We start from the raw sequence: 17,328 nt of genomic DNA, 5'->3' as shown, positions 1-17,328 counted from the left end.
AGACTGAATGCTTTCTGCTCTGAAGCATTTTAAGTGAGGTTTTATTTAGGGCAGATGTTGGATCCTACCAGATTTCTGCTTTAGAAATTCATTGCATAACAGATCTACTGTTTCACCATCTCATTGTATCTTAGTGTTTTTTCAAGCCATCTTGAAAGCTGCTTGAACACACAACGACTGGGGAAAAATTTAACCACAAAGGTCATTTTGAAGACTTTGGCTATTGTTATTATGGTTTGTCTGTGGCACATTTAACTAGCAGAGATTTAGTCATTAAATAAATTTTTGTATTGCTGCTGAGAGCTAAATGCTTTTGTGTGGTTGCAGGGCAAAACACCATGACAGCTTTTGGGACCATGATGACTCTTGTAGTGTTGCACCTGCATCAATCTCCCCTTTAGTGGCATCCCTGGTTAATATGCTCAAAACCACTTAGGATTAATTCTGTATTTCATTGTAGCAATCTAATCTAAACTTTTTTGTCGGTACATTTACATGTTTAGGGAAACAGATTTAAATTAAAATTATTGTTTTTCACAAACCCTCCTACTTTTTCCAGCAGGTTGGCTTTTTCTCAGGGGACTGCAGAGGAGCACTGCAGTTTACGTCAATAATTAAGCATCATCAGTTGTCACCTTTAATGCATATTAGATGAATCACACAGTGGTGCCCCGGGACAAGACAGATTACTGAACTCCAGCATGGCACGGTCTTACCAGGACTGTTGGTGCTTCCCAGTAGAACAGGTTTCAAAGAGTCATTTGGTGTTGTATCTAGGAGCTGGCAGTGTCAGTTACTTCAATTGAAAATTGAGGTTCATTTTTTCTTGAACATCTGGTGCTGTCATTGCACAATATTGTCTTCTTCTTGTTCCTTTAAAATCTCTCAAGGTTGTCGGGATCTTTAGACTATATTAATGTTTGAACAGTGGCAGTAGATTGTCCAAAGTTTAATGTTTTATTGTTATGGCATCCGTTCTTGAGCTCATTCCACAGGTTTCTTTTGCATTTAGGTGTGTGGCCATTTGAAGATGGTTAATTTCAGGACTGAAGATGTTCCCTGTTGATCTGATGATTTGTTTTGCATACTCACCATGCTGAGCCATTTATTTAAGACTGCAATACATTTTGCATGACCTGTGTCAACATGTGGTTCCCCTTGGCAGACATTTAATCAATGCCAAAGTTTTCAGCAGATAACATAACACACATCAAACCTTTTTCTACAGGAGCAAATAGAGTGTCCTCATGACATACTGCACCTTTTAGACACATCTAAAATGTATTAAATGTATTTGTCAGCTGGATCCAGAGACAAAAACAACATTCATACACATTCATAAGCCCCGTCACAAGGCTCAAAATCAGTATAGCTGCATCAATGCATGTATTGCTCTTAGGGTTATTTTGCATATGCAGTAAAGTAAGACAGCTAAATCTTAGCGTTTTATACAGACATTTTAAGTTGGCTGCAAACTGTTTAAAATTACAGTTACTACAGTTCCATCACAAACTAAGAAATTTAGAAATTACTTATAACAGTTCCAGTTCTGGTAGTCTAATTCATGCTTGTGACAGTAGGTGGAAATTGCTGGTGAAGATTCTCAGTCATCCAGGTCATAGCAATTCCAAAAAAGTAAAAAAAAAATCCACTGGACTTCTTTTTCAAAGTTTGAAGACATTTTGCTTCCCATCCAGGAAACTTTTTCAATTCAAAATGTCAGAAATAGCGTTGAGTTCAAGGCTTAATAGAGTGGACGAAAGCAAAGCCTTGTTTTGGCTTAGAAATATGCAAATTGAACCTTGCCAGGCCAATAATTCCCTTTAACGACCCCCCTTACAGAGACATAGACAGGTTTTGGGTATTAAAGGCTAACAAAGAAACAAATTGACCCTATTCCCAAGGGGCAGGACCCACTCGTCAGGTTCAATTTGCATGTTTCTAAGCCAAAACAACCCTTTGCTTTGTTCCAATCTATAAAGCCTTGAACTGAACAGTATTTCTGACAGTTTGAACTGAAAAAGCTTCCCGGACCTTGGTTATAATATGACTGACCGTGTGTTACTGTGTGTCCTCTCTCCTCAGATACACAAAGATGAAAACAGCTACTAACATCTACATCTTTAACCTGGCTCTGGCTGACTCTTTGTTCCTCGCTACTCTACCTTTCCAGGTAAGACTTTTTCTTGCAATAAAATGGATTGATTTTTAACCCTAAAACAAATTATTGTAATTAGCTATGTTTGAATCTTCATTCCTATAGAAACATTGGGACACCTTGGTAATAACCTCACAGTGTTTTATAAGCTCACTCGTATAAAAAAACAAGCTTGCAGTCAAGGATAAATAAGTTGAAATTAACTCAAATATTATTTATAGAGCACATCTTTTAGTTTTCTAAGTTATCAACTATGCTAACACTGGGATTTTCCTTTATAATAAAACCAACAGAATTACTTGTCATAATGCTAATCTCGGCATGTAGCATTAGCAGCCTGACCTTTTCCCACCTTATTTACATCTGTTTTATTCTCTCCTCTTCTCGTGCTTGCATAAACTATATGATAATAGGGCTGAATTATAAACAAAACTTTTTCAGGACTTGCTGCTTTAGCTTTCAGAGAGCCTGAAAAGCTAACAGTAAAGCTGTTCCTTAAGTTACATCTTATGTACCATAAGGTTGCTGTTCCTCTTTCAAGTGCATCAACTGAGAAAATCATCGCCTTTAACAGACTGCTTAAACAAATCACATAATGGGGGGGTGACACATTATTGAGTTAACAAAGCTGGATCCTCTTATCTCCAATCTTAAAATACACCCTGTTAGTTTGTCAAAAGTCTGTTTTTACCTAAATGATCTTTGCTCACTGGACTTTATTGCTGTTTCAAACTATTCTCTAAATCAGAGGGATGGAGCTGTGTAAAAATCTAGTGAATCAGCAATTCAGCTAATCTTGGACAAACAACCATGCCACATTTAAAGTGACATTAAGCAAGTCTTCTCCACCACATCCAGATGCCTAAATGTATTGAGTTGCTGCCATGACCTTTTGATTTGCTGTTTGCATCGACAGGCAACTGTTCAAAGATCACTAATAAACTTACCAGGAAATGCATACCTAGGTTTATTTTAGATGTAATTCATGGAACAGATCTGAAGAACCCATGAAGAGGCATATTTGCTCTACCAGAACAGCATCAACTTGTCTTTTTGTATGATTCAGGCTTAGAAAACTAATTGCTGCAGCTCTGAATGTTTTCCAATTCTGTTTTATAGAGCTGTATAGCTATTTATATTGTGTTGCGCTACACATTTGCAGCTTGTGACTGACAGCTGTTGACTGTAGGCAGATTCAGTCTGGAATCACCTTCATAAATCCAAAATCCAAAACTAGTCAGGGTATTAACTTGGTTTTTCATCTGATTTGGTGTGTTAGTTCGTTTGTTTTTAGTGATTTTTTTCAATGGACATGCCATAAAATAACTATAATGTAATACAATATACTTCTATTGTTGTAAATTTATATTAACATTTTCTCCAAAAAAATGTCCATATTTCAGAATTGTTCACCTTTTTTTTAACTCGCTAGTGATCGACGTGTCAAATTATTCTAATTTTACCCATCAATTTAAAGTAACAATGTCCGCTGCTCTACTCCAAGTCTCAAATAATTTATTTAAAGCTATATTTAGTTTTCCTTTTTAATTTTTTTTATTACTTAATAATTCTAAAAGTGCATTTTCTATTCTTAAATATCTGTGGATATTTCCAGGGCACCGATGTCTTCCTGGGATTTTGGCCCTTTGGCAATGCTCTCTGCAAGACTGTGGTGTCCATCGACTACTACAACATGTTCACCAGCACCTTCACTCTGACAGTGATGAGTATGGACAGATACGTGGCCGTCTGCCACCCTGTCAAAGCACTGGATATGAGGACACCACACAAAGCTAAGGTAAAACCCAGTTAAAGGAGCAGTCACATTATTCATTTATTTATTTATTTATTTTTTTAAATATGCCACCAACTCACTTTGGTCTGGTTTTCTTTTTTTATATTATGAAGTCCTGCTGGTGTATTATTTGCTATTTTTATTTTTCAAGCTTTAATTATGTACAGTTTGTTAGTAAATAAAGTCCTTTCTGTATATTTATATTAACACTGGGCATTTGTGCAGGGGGTTAAAAGGAAGGTCCCTGCTGTAGCTAAGCCATTAGCACCTCTCAGCAAAATGTGGAAATAATGTTGAAAAACGCAACAAAATATTAAGAAACACATTTACATATTGAGACATACAGAGACTTTGAATCCAACACCCAGAATACAGAATGAGTGTTGCTGTTCACTGAAGTGGAAAACTAATGCTACAGCAACTAATGCGAAGTTGATGGATGGATGGATGGATGGATGGATGGATGGATGGATGGATGGATGGATGGATGGATGGATGGATGGATGGATGGATGGATGGATGGATGGATGGATGGATGGATGGTGTGACGTCATGGTGATTCTACCTTATGACTGTCATATTGAGTATCAAAGTCTTGTATATGTATCTGTAAATGCAGTGTAACCTTGGGTAGATAGATAGATAGATAGATAGATAGATAGATAGATAGATAGATAGATAGATAGATAGATAGATAGATAGATAGATAGATAGATAGATAGATAGATAGATAGATAGATAGATAGATAGATAGATAGATAGATAGATAGATAGATAGATAGATAGATAGATAGATAGATAGATAGATAGATAGATAGATAGATAGATAGATAGATAGATAGATAGATAGATAGATAGATAGATAGATAGATAGATAGATAGATAGATAGATAGATACAGTATATACTGGCTAGGTTTGTGGAAATTCTGTTATGAAAGAAGATGATGGAATATGAATTACCCTAACTCAATGCATTAGGAATTCTACATAAAAGCATTTTCTCTGTTTCAGATCTTTTAACTTTGGGGAAAACCCTGAATCTAAATTAAATTCTTACTGTCACATGTTTTCCTTTCATTAGGTGGTGAACATCTGCGTCTGGCTGTTGGCTTCTGCCTTTGGAGTCCCAGTAATGGTCATGGGAAATGTTGATGTGGAACATAACAGTAAGTCAATTATACTCAGAGATACATAATGGGTTATACCCTGATCATTTTTTTTTTCAAATGTTGCAAATGTTAAATGTTAATTAGGTGAAGTTTATTCCATATTTGTCGATCTTGTTCATTTTCCACAGAACGTCTGCAGATCTGTTATAATTAAAATGAATTATATAATTTAGGATAAACTCTCCAGGGAAGCATTGAGGGTTTAACAAATGGCAATAGTGCAGATAAAACCAACTTTATGATTGAATATTGTTTCAGTTAATATTTTGGACAGATATTCTGCCTGAGTCTAAGTAACTGTTGCCTCAGGTTAGGTTTGTCAATTTGTTTTATTCCCATTCTATTATTTTTTCTATATTTTTTTTATTCTAGTTTAGGTTCTAACTGTTCTTTTCCTTTCAGTTAATTAAATAAATAGCATAATACCATAATTTACCATCTTTATCCAAAATTATTTGGTTACTGCACTAATGTTTTGAAACAACAGGCGCTTGATGCTAGTGTGATTTATGAATATGGCTCAAACCATTTTTTGTAGGAAGTTAAAACTCTTCCAAAGTCTTTAGAACTTTTCTATTAATTCATATGCTGATGTATTGTGCCTAATGCAAAATGGAAAAATAAAAAAATAGCATGTCCTTTTGACGAGGATCAAATTAAAGAATGAGCGGCATTCATTCACAGAGAATTAAGTATTTATAAGTAGAGAGTTCTCAGACTGCGTATAGAACAGGTACGTATAAGTAATTCATAACTGCGAGAGCACATTGATATGTGATAAGAGCAATATACAAAACAGCTGCAAAGTCAGATAGCCACATAGTATTTAATGTGTAATGGAAGACTGAAAATAAAAAGGGGAGGAACCACATAAAAAGACGCACAGGTCCTACCTGCGTTAACTACTTTTTTACAATTCATCGTCAGCTGCTGTCAGGTGCGCTTCTATTCCATAGGATTCCACCTAAAATTATTACTTTATCCTGTGCGGGCAGTGCTTTTATTTAATTTTATTTACTTTTATTTATTTTAGTTATGTTATCTTTTTTGTGCAGCACTTTGGAAACCTTGTGCTTATTTAAATCGTGCTATATAAACAAAGTGGATTGGATTGGATTGGATTGGATACTTTGATCCACTACTATTCAATCAGTAGGCTAGTTTTCCCAAGCAATGCTTTTGTGATAAGAAATGGCTATGGCAGACCATTTAGATATTTATTAGATCGTCTGAATAGGTGTCTTTGATATCTGAAATAGATTTATTCCTGGATGGATGGATGGATGGATGGATGGATGGATGGATGGATGGATGGATGGATGGATGGATGGATGGATGGATGGATGGATGGATGGATGGATGGATGGATGCATGGATGGATGGATGGATGGATGGATGGATGGATGGATGGATGGATGGATGGATCTCAAACTAATGTTTCAGCACATCATACATATAACATCTCATGATGTGTATGATGATGTATATACTGCATACTCCTCCCACCCCTAATGCAGCTGTCAATCTGTCTAACGTCTCCTTAGCTGCTGATGTTAACATTGCCTGTGAACCTTGTCCACATTAGTGAGCATCAGCAACAGTTTATGGTAAGCCTGTGACTGCACTGCTGCTTCACTCTTCTACAGCTAGAGTATGCACAGTCCACTTAGCCAGAAGAACTGATGATTACCCAGAGTCTGAGTAAAAGTTCATAGGAAATAAAAGGTAGGACAATAAATGTGTAAAAATATTACGGGGATTAAAATAACAATAATGATACCCACAAAAAGACAGTTGCAGTAATGTCAAATCTTAGTAGCCTTAATGTTTACAAAAATTACCAGAAACCTGTAAATGCAGTTGTCAATCTCAATAAAGTACAAAAACATGCAATAAGAAATCAGACAAGCCTTTGTTTTTTAGTTTAATCACCAGAACAACCAACAATATCTAAATATAATGCACTGTTTTCCTTTTTTGCGGAGTTCCTCCCTGATAAACCAGAGGATGGCAGCAGTGAGTATTGATAGCCACAGCATTGGAGTCAAAAAGCCCTGAGGTATTTTACTGAAGACAAGAAAAGAAAACGTTATTGGTTTGTTTGCAGGATATCTTGGAAACTTATGAACCGATTTTTCGGAAATTCTTTACCACAGGTGTGCCTCATGCCAAAGAACCGTTCATCTTAAATTTGCCAATGATCCAGATCACGTGTGAGGTTTAGCTGTTGGTGTAGGTAAATAATGTTAAAAATCTTTTTTTTTTTTCCTGTTTATTTAGTTTTTAATAGAAGTTGCACAGTAAATTTTTTAGATTTAATGATTTGCTGCTTTTGGTAGAAAATGACTTCTTGTCATTTAACAACCTGTCATTCGATAAAATTATTTAATTAGATTTAATTATTAAGTGATTACTTGCATTGCTAATACTGAATGAATCCTTTCTATTTGTATAATATGTGTTAACAGACATTAAGTATGAATAGCAATAATGCCTACCCATCGCAGACCTTGGCTGAGTTGTGGTTGAAACCTTTAATGATACCTTTGCAGATATTAATTGCTCATAAAATGATACATTTTATTAGGGCCATACTCTTCACTAAACTGTCGTACAGCAACAGCTTTTTTTTAAAGGTTTCATTTGATCTAATCTATTACTGAGTCCTACAATATATCATTCGTGCTTACAGGTAGCTTTTGTACATTTAAAGACATTTGTATAAAATTATTAAGCAAAACATTTGATTTAATCGTAAAATAAAGTGCTGTAATGTATTGGTGTTAGGCCATCACAGTGCTTCTTCTTTTGCAGCAGATCTATTTTTTTGGTAAGAGGAAATCCCAAAACTTAAAGGCATCCCAGTAATTAAGTAATTATTTATCAAGGTACATCCAGTTACACTAAATGTAAGTCAATATATATATATATATATATATATATATATATATATATATATATATATATATATATATATATATATATATATATATAGATAGATAGATAGATAGATAGATAGATAGATAGATAGATAGATAGATAGATAGATAGATAGATAGATAGATAGATAGATAATTAATTAAGTAAAGTAAACTGATATTTAATAAGAAGATATGTCTACTTAGGTGTAAATGTGGAGAGATTTTTTTTTTGGTTGTTCTTCTGTTTTTAGTGTTGTGATTATTTATCAGTAAAGTAGGAAAAGAATGCCCTATAACTAAAATAAATTCGGACAAAATCAATGCATTCTGTATAATTTAAGTTATGACAGGTTATTATGGATTACGATAACGTAATAATTATTTATGTTTTATAAAACATACGAAATATTTGTGAAACATTTTTTTATGTATGTCTTCAGAAGGCCGAAAACAACAATGTTCATCATCACAATGAAAATCTAATGTCTGATAGAAAGAAAAAATATATATATTTTTTTAGGTGGATTTAGGAGAGAGTACATATTAAACTACAGCAGATCATCAAGTCAAGCTTTTTAGCATAACTTTTTTTTTTTACAAGGGAAATATTAATTCATAATATTGCATATATTTGCAGAATGACATTAATATTAAGTGTGTTGTGCTCTTCTAGTGTCTCCTCTGTTACATGTTTTTGCTCTTCAGGGTATGGCAGTTTATTCCTTTCCATATTCAACAAATGTTTCATTGCTTTGTAAAAAAATTAAGCTTTTTTCTCAGGACTGCCCTCAATAACTTGTGTACAACTTCAGCTCCCTGTCTTCTAGTACAGGCTAAAAATACAGCTAGAAAGTGATTATTAAACATAAGTTCAGTGTTCAGATCCAGCTAGGCTTTAATGCATGCTGAGTCCTACTGCTTTAATTAAGAGGTTAGACTGATGATCCGAAGCTTTGTGCATTTCAAGCTGCCTCTGTATTACTTGTATTATTAATATGGTGCTGTGAATGATCAAACATGTTAATTTAAAAAGCTTGCTTTATTTCATGGATGGAAAAGCAGTGACCTGATTTAAGCTCCAATCGCTGATGGTTGGATTTGATTATGTCAAGTCTCTATTAGTGTGCTAATGGGCCTGTATTCTAAATGAAATCTGAATGAGCCTTTACATTCAGCGATGATGTGGAGGGTTTAGTGTTAAAGGGAATTGCCTGAAAGGTCTTAGGTAATTTTGGAAATATGAAACATATTTCTTAAAAGGAGCTTCATGAGGATGAAAGATAACAATTTTAAAAATAATGTATTAGTGGTCCTCTAAGTTCAAAGTACAGTCATTTTAGATTTGTGCTAATATGTATTTATCAATGTGATAAACATTGATAAATACATATTAAACAAATATTTTCATAAAAACTATTGAATTTAATTGGATTTATTTTTATTATGCCTGATTGAAATCTGTGAGGAATCCAGTTTGCTAGCAAAAACCAAGAGAAATATGATCTATTCTTAAAGGCATTTACAGAAATGTGCATTTGAAAAAAAAACAGACAATAAAATTCTTGACTAGTCTTTGAACTGTTTAAGTTAATAAGAGTGAGTAACACTTTTGTATTAATTATACAGTAAGATAGATACAACTAAATGATGATGCTCCAAGTTTAAACAAAGTTGTCTTTAGTGCCAAAGATGCTAGAAACGCTTCCCTACGGGAAAATAGAGAGCTAGCAAAAATTTTTAGACTAATTTCTGAGCTTCAGGGTTTGGAAAGCTTAAATAATAGCTTAAATAAATAAAGTTAAATAATGTAACCACATATTTTCCTTTCCTCTTCATCGAGTGAAATGAAATAATCCAGTGTAATCCTCAAGATTACTGGACAGAGGTGTCTTTACAAAAGAAACCCAACTAAAACAGTTTAAACACTTCTGTTTTATACAAAGACAATAACTTCTACCAAAATAATTTTATTCCAGGATGAATTAACTATCAAGCATAGATGTTTTTCCTAGCCAGTATAAAAGTTTTATCTTCTTAGTTTCCATTTGGCCCATCAGATGAAAAAAAAAACAATTTGCAGATATAAATCTTTTTTTTTTCTGCATCCCTTTAGGAAATAGTTGCAGACACCCACAGTCTGATCTTCAAAGACTCCAAATAAGGAGTGCTAAGTTATCCATGTAAAACCTTTTACATGTGCAATAATTTGGCGTGTTGCAAGTGATCTACAAATATTACCCACACAGTTAAAATCAACAGATAGCATGTCCTGCTGGCAGTTAGACAGTTGAAAAGAAATATGAGGTTCAGAACCATGTAGTTGGAGGTATTGATGACATTAATAATTTGAAATGTAACAACAATCTAAGTGCTATTAACAAAAGTAAAAAAAAATGAAATAGATTAATCCAACAACAGATAGAAATAATTCAAAAAGCTCCAATATCATAGAACAAGGAAAAGTTGTCTTTTTTATTGACTCCACTGCCCGACAAAGACGGAGCAACAGTCAGATTTACAGTAAACATTAAAAACTTTATCCAAGGTTCCACCTATGTTCGGTCTACGTCACGCCCACATCTAACCATAACCGTTCCATGCAAAGCACCCCATGAATGTCATTGTGTATTTGAATGAGCCAGCTGATCCTATTTATTTAAAGTGGTCTTCAATAGGGAGTCCGCTACCCCTAGGGGGTCCATGGAGATACTGCATGGGGGTCGCAAAAGTTTTGGTTGATATAACTTTTTTTATATATTCTCCCCAGCAAATTTTTCCACTGATTAAAATGTCTTTAAATACACATTAGCATGAATTCAACACACTGTAGTAAACAGATAAATGGAGGCAGAAACTGTCAGTCACCACTGCATACATTCAGCGAAACAGAGGAGCTCTTTCAAGCTGGGCACCATTTCATTCACAACACCTGTCCCATCAACCAGGAATCAGAATCAGAAATACTTTAATAACCCCAGGGTGAAATTAATTTCGTTACATTACTACATATGTAATACAGTGACTATAGGACCAGTTTGATATAAAACAATTTCATACAATAATATATAATTAGGGGGTCCCTGCTCCATCTCGCCCTCAGTTTGGGGGTCCTTAGCCTGAAAAATGTTGAAGACCTCTTATTTAAAGGTTATGAATGGCAAAAACATTCAAGAGTATTGGAAAAAGGGTATTTTAACTTAGATTTATCTTTTATCTTACATAAACTGACTGTGGCATTAGTCTTGTCCATTTTGTTCTAATATTATATGTCAATTATATGCTAAATCGGGGAGTGTTTGCCTAGTTGTTAGAGCAGTGCGGTTGTGCTCTGAGAAGGTTGCAAGTACCTGGTTCAATCCCCACAGCCTTCACTCTGGGTTCCTCAGCAAAAACCTTAACCCCTGATTGCTCCCGGAGTGCCACACAATGGCAGCTCACTGCTCCCTAAGGGGATGGGCTTAATGCAGAGAGTGAATTTCCTCATTGTGGGACAATAAAGGGATTTACTTCATTTTATTTTTATTTTTTAAATATTAAAGGTTTAAAATGTTCATATCTGAAACTCATGTATATATTTTAAGTTCTATATGTACCATTTATTTATTGCATTTAACCCCTGTAATAAACAGGAATGACATGGGTGCAGTGGGTCTGAGAGCAATGGTCTATAAAGTCTGATTTGCTAATAACTGGTCATCATCCTGCATCAAAAATCCAGAAATCATTTAAATACCTGTAAATACATTCCCTCCTTATCCTCCCATTTTCAAATTCTCCATAATAATTAAACCATCAATCCCCTACTATTGTGCACGGGTGCTACAGCAGCATTTGAATGTTTACAGCAATTCATGTAAATTCCTTACATTTGTTTATTGATCTCTGCTAGGACTCAACAGCTTCTTTGTTATTTGTGGCAGGACCTGTCAGCGCCAGCATATATAACTCTGCAGATTCAATTCAATTTCAATTCAGTTTATTTATATAGCGCCAAATTCACAACACATGTCATCTCAACGCACTTTACAGTTCAACCAGATCATACAGTCAAATTGATACAAAGTTTTCTATCTAAGGAAAACCAGTTGATTGCATTGACTCATTGACTCAAATACAATCCCCCACACTAAGCATGCTTGTAGCGACAGTGGAGAGGAAAAACTCCCTTTTAACAGGAAGAAACCTCCAGCAGAACCAGGTTCAGTGTGAGCGGCCATCTGCCGAGGCCGACTGGGGTTCAAGGAGACAGAAGCAGAGATACAAAAAGCAGCTGTAAAAGGCGGCCCCGTCCAGGAAACACGCAGCCAGGCAGACGAGCTCCAAGGCAGCTCCCATGCCAGAGGACGAAGAGAGCACATCCACTCAGTCAAGGTCAGAGAAACAGGACCACACTGGAAAACAGGCCGATCTCCAACATCTATAAACAAGGGTGTTGATAGAAGCAGCACAGCTGATGTTTCTTTCCAGGATGACGTCACAGCCAAACAGGAACAGACGAGGCAAAGCTACTCTGAGGAAAAGCAGAGAGAGCAGAAGGTTAGAGATTGAACTAACAGATTCTGCAGAATAGGAGAACAGAGAGAGAATGAAGCAGAATGATGAAATGGGGGTCCCTATGTCCTCCAAAAGTCTAAGCCTATAGCAGCATAACTATAGAGATAGCTCAGGATAACCTGAGCCACTCTAACTATAAGCTTTATCAAAAAGGAAAGTTTTAAACCTAGCCTTAAAAGTAGACAGGGTGTCTGCCTCACGGACTAAAACTGGTAGTTGGTTCCACAGGAGAGGAGCCTAATAACTAAAAGATCTGCCTCCCATTCTACTTTTAGAAATTCTAGGAACCATTAGTAAACCTGCAGATTGAGAGCGAAGTGCTCTGTTAGGAACATAAGGAACAATCAGATCTCTGATATAAGATGGAGCTTGGCCATTTAAGGCTTTATATGTGAGAAGGAGGATTTTAAATTCTGTTCTTGATTTAACAGGAAGCCAATGAAGAGAAGCCAGGATAGGCGAGATATGATCTCTCTTTTTAATTTTCATTAGAACTCTGGCTGCAGCATTTTGGATCAGCTGAAGGCTTTTAACTACAGTTTGTGGACTTCCTGATAGTAAAGAATTACAATAGTCCAGCCTTGAAGTAACAAATGCATGGACTAGTTTCTCAGCATCACCCCTGGACAGGATATTTCTAATTTTTGCAATGTTCCTCAGATGAAAGAAGGAAATTCTAGAAACCTCTTTGATGTGGGATTTAAATGACAGGTCCTGATCAAAAATAACACCAAGATTTTTTACTTTATTATCTGAAATCAGTTTAATCCCATCCAAATGAAGTGACTGGCTAATCAGTTTCTTTTTCAGAGACTCTGGTCCAAAGACTATAACTTCTGTTTTGTCTGCATTCAGGAGCAGAAAGTTAAGAGTCATCCAGGTTTTTATGTCTTCAAGACATGCCTGTAATCTATGTAATGGGTTAGCTTCATCTGGATTTATAGACAGATATAGCTGGGTATCATCAGCATAACAGTGGAAATTAATCCCATGCTGTCTAATAATTCTACCAATTGGGAGCATGTATAAAGTAAAGAGAATTGGTCCTAGCACTGATCCCTGTGGTACTCCACAGGTAACCTTTGAGCGTGTTGAAGATCTATCATTAACATGAACAAACTGAATTGGATCAGATAGATAAGATTTAAACCAGTCTAGTGCTGTTCCTTTAATTCCAACAAAATATTCAAGTCTTTCTAAAAGAATATTATGGTCAACTGTATCAAATGCAGCACTAAGATCCAACAGGACGAGCACAGATACAAGTCCATTATCTGAGGCCATGAGAATATCATTAGTGACTTTCACCAGAGCTGTTTCAGTGCTATGATGAGCTCTAAAGCCAGACTGAAACTCTTCAAAAAGTTCATTATGGTGGAAGTGATCGCAAACTTGTTTGGCAACTACTTTCTCAAGAATTTTGGATAAGAAAGGAAGATTGGATATAGGTCTATAATTGACCAAGTCATCTGGGTCAAGAGACGGTTTCTTAAGCAGAGGTTTAATTACAGCAACCTTAAAAGCTTTAGGTACATATCCCTGTAACAGAGATAGATTAATCACATCTAAAATGGAGGAGGAGATCAAAGGGAATACCTCCTTAAATAACCTGGTTGGAACTGGATCTAACATACAAGTTGAAGTCTTAGATGAAGACAATAATTTTGCTAATTCAGAGAGTTCAACTGGATCAAAGCAGTCTAAACCCGGTTCAGATTCCATGACTACCTCAGGTACAATCGCGGATAGAGGAGTGCTTATGATCTTATTTTTAATAAGATCAATCTTATTTATAAAGAATCCCATAAAATCATTGCTGCTAAGAGCAGGTGGAATTCAGATCTTATAAAGTACATCTATGTCCATCTAAGTTTAATACGAAGGGAAATTAAAGTGTTAAAATCATATACCCCTTCCCCGCTGGCCAAAAAACCCTTTTAAACCTGCAAACAAGTGGCTTTTAGTGGCAGTGGGAACAGCTCACTGAACGTCAACTGACTCAGCAAGTGGCCCAGGGTTTAAAATCAACTTCACCACTGAGCGCAATAAACAGACCCAGCTTTTTCTCACATAGGAAGGGAGCCAGATGCAGTTTTTTAGTGGGTCGACTGATGTTTGGAAAACCCGTGTTAACCCAAGGTATTTCAGTGGGAAAGAGGCTTGAGAGAAATTATGATGCAATCAAATTCAGTTACCTTCCCCAGTCACCATATGTACCCCAAAATAGTCTCAGCTATGTCTCAACTGTATGGATGAGTCAGAGTTTGCATCAGGGACCATACATTTTGAAATCAAGTTTGTTTTATGTAAATCATAACATTTGTGTGGAAGTAAGAATACACAATTGTTAGGCCCTGTTATGTACATATGCAAGCTTTATAAATGTGACCCCTGGTGTGTAGAATGTTTCGGTTTTATTTTACCATTGTGTTGTTTCTTTCCTAAAAAAGCTAAAAATCAAATGATGAAATTCATACAGGGCAGAAAGGTTAAAAACTCATAGCTCCTCTGAATGATCCCTCAGAATTAATCAAAAGCTCTCTGTGAGCATTCTTCCATCTTTCATTTACACCAATCAAGCAGTGTGAGTGAAGAGGAATTGAATGAAAGTCCCAACTTAATACCTAAAGTCTTTATGCCGGCTGAAATAAATTAGTGAAGGATTGACAGTTTAGGGAAAAGGCGAATGTGACTTTCTTTTACTATGGGCCATTACTTCAGGTTTAAACATTTAAAATGAGTCTGAAAAGGCATGGGTGATGTGGTCTGTGAGAGAATCCAGCACTTTAAGCATTCATTTGATTACCTCTCCACTGACTGCTCTCTTTAGTCACTCTGGCTTCTTTTTTTTTGTTTCTTAATAAAACCTAAATATAATCACCTTTGTTTCTGGCAGCTCTGTTTGAGCATTCAAGAACCACTAGAATATAAAATGTTAATGTTATGTTATGTTAATGGTAATGTTAACATCCATGGCTTGAAACATCTAAACCTAAAGAATTTCTTTGAAATGTTAAAGTTCTCTAAAGTTTGATCCTTACTCTGTGTTTGCATCTATTAATTTTACTCCCCTAGAAAGTCTTTGCATTCAATTGATAAAGGCACCTCTGTTCCCATATGGCCTCTTTTCAGTAGTCTTCATATAGATACTTTGATCAGCTTCAGTTGAGTAGATGCACCTGGGTCTTTTCTTTTTACTTCCTACTCTGTGTGTGTCTGTTGCAATGCATCACCCCACTCAAGCCCTGAAATATTTCAGTGGAGGTCATAAATATTAATGGAAGCCTGGCAGTGGAACAGATTCAGCTTCACACTTAATAAGCAGAGAGTATGTGTGTTTGAAAGCTGTGTTTGCCTTATAGGGCTGTGTGAGTGTGATGATGAGTATTTATGTGTTTGCAATCTGATTGTGCTTCAAGGCTTTAAAATCAATGCAAACTTGCACTTTCAGCTCACAAATGGTAATGTTTCTCCTAAAGAGGACCAAGTATTCAAAAAAAAAAATTAAGCGCAGTTTCCATGGCAATAGGTCTTTCAAATGACCTTAAAAGGGCAATATTTGAGATAAATCCAAAGACAAAGATGAGCGACCAAGATATGTCAACAGTAGACATGTGTAAACAGGGCTGTTAATCAGCTGTAGTGCTTTAAACAGAACTGCTTGGATTTCTGGACCCAAAATAGTGATGCATAAATCTTCCTGCTAGTACACTCACCATAAAAAAACTATTTCATTACGCTTCTTATGCCCTGTTGCCCACTTTTATGAACACAGGACATGTGTTCAGAAGCTTTATAACAACAGCTGGAACAGCGGGGACAGAGCAGCTCCGCCATGCCTCCAAGAGGGAAAACCCACCCGAATACCCAGCCAGCCAGCGCAGCCAGCCCACCCACACCGGCCCCCCAACACCACCCCCGCCGGAGCCGCCCGGACCCCCACACACCAGCGGCGCGCCCGAGAAAACAGACATGCCAAACCCCCCAAAAAAAAAAAACTAAATAAAAAAAAAAATAAAAAAAAATAAATAAATAGTTAAATATATTAATTAATTAATAAATTAATAATTACAATTAAAATAAATATGCAAGAGGAGAAGTGCGAGCGGAAAAACCGGAGCCCAAAACAGGACCCAAGACCCGCACCCCACCATGCCGTGAGGCCCCCCCCCCCCCCCGAACCGATACCACAGAACCGGTATAGGAAAGAAACACCGCCCAGGAACCGGCATCGTAGCGAAGGCACCGGCACCGACCCCGAAAATCCCCGAACAACAGCCAGCCCCACCCCGAAGCGGATCCAGTCCCAGGCCCCAGGGATCCGAGGCCCCAAGGGCACCCGATCCCCAGACAGGAGCCCCAGCAAAGCCCCGGCCGGCCGGGGCCAGCGGAGAGGCCGCCAGGAATGAGCCAGCAGTCCCCCGGGCATCCACCCCCAGACCCCGAGCTCCACCAGTGCACCGGTGAGCCCCGACGCCAGCCAGTGGAGGGAGAGCAGGACGGGGGGAATGGGCTCCGCACTAAGCGGAGACTTGAGATGTATTTGGGAGAGGGTGCGGTTGAGACCCCAACCTGGGAGAAAAAAATAAATAAATAAATAAATAAAATAAAAAAATAAAAAAAATAAAAAAAAACCCACCATCTCAATCATGCCTTCCCTCCCTAGTGCCCCCACTCGTACCACTCGTAATTTTCTCATTTTATTTTTCTTTCTGAAATCATGTATGTCT

At 36.7% G+C, this 17,328-nt stretch overlaps 1 protein-coding gene across 2 annotated transcripts in view; it reads left to right on the top strand.

Moving 5' to 3' along the window:
• oprl1 (opiate receptor-like 1) overlaps positions 1-17,328 on the top strand; it is a 114,829-nt gene that overhangs the window by 78,736 nt on the left and 18,765 nt on the right. For both annotated transcript variants that reach the window (XM_038309401.1, XM_038309400.1), the window contains exons 4-6: positions 2,086-2,173; positions 3,774-3,956; positions 5,036-5,120. In XM_038309401.1, the coding sequence (XP_038165329.1) occupies positions 2,086-2,173; positions 3,774-3,956; positions 5,036-5,120 (356 nt within the window). The remainder of the gene's footprint in view (positions 1-2,085; positions 2,174-3,773; positions 3,957-5,035; positions 5,121-17,328) is intronic.

The sequence above is a fragment of the Cyprinodon tularosa genome, unplaced genomic scaffold, assembly GCF_016077235.1.
Source record: "Cyprinodon tularosa strain WSP-4 unplaced genomic scaffold, ASM1607723v1 ctg66, whole genome shotgun sequence".
Lineage (NCBI taxonomy): Eukaryota > Metazoa > Chordata > Actinopteri > Cyprinodontiformes > Cyprinodontidae > Cyprinodon > Cyprinodon tularosa.
Note: the sequence above shows the minus strand (reverse complement) of the source record. Positions and strands in the feature narration are given on the sequence as shown.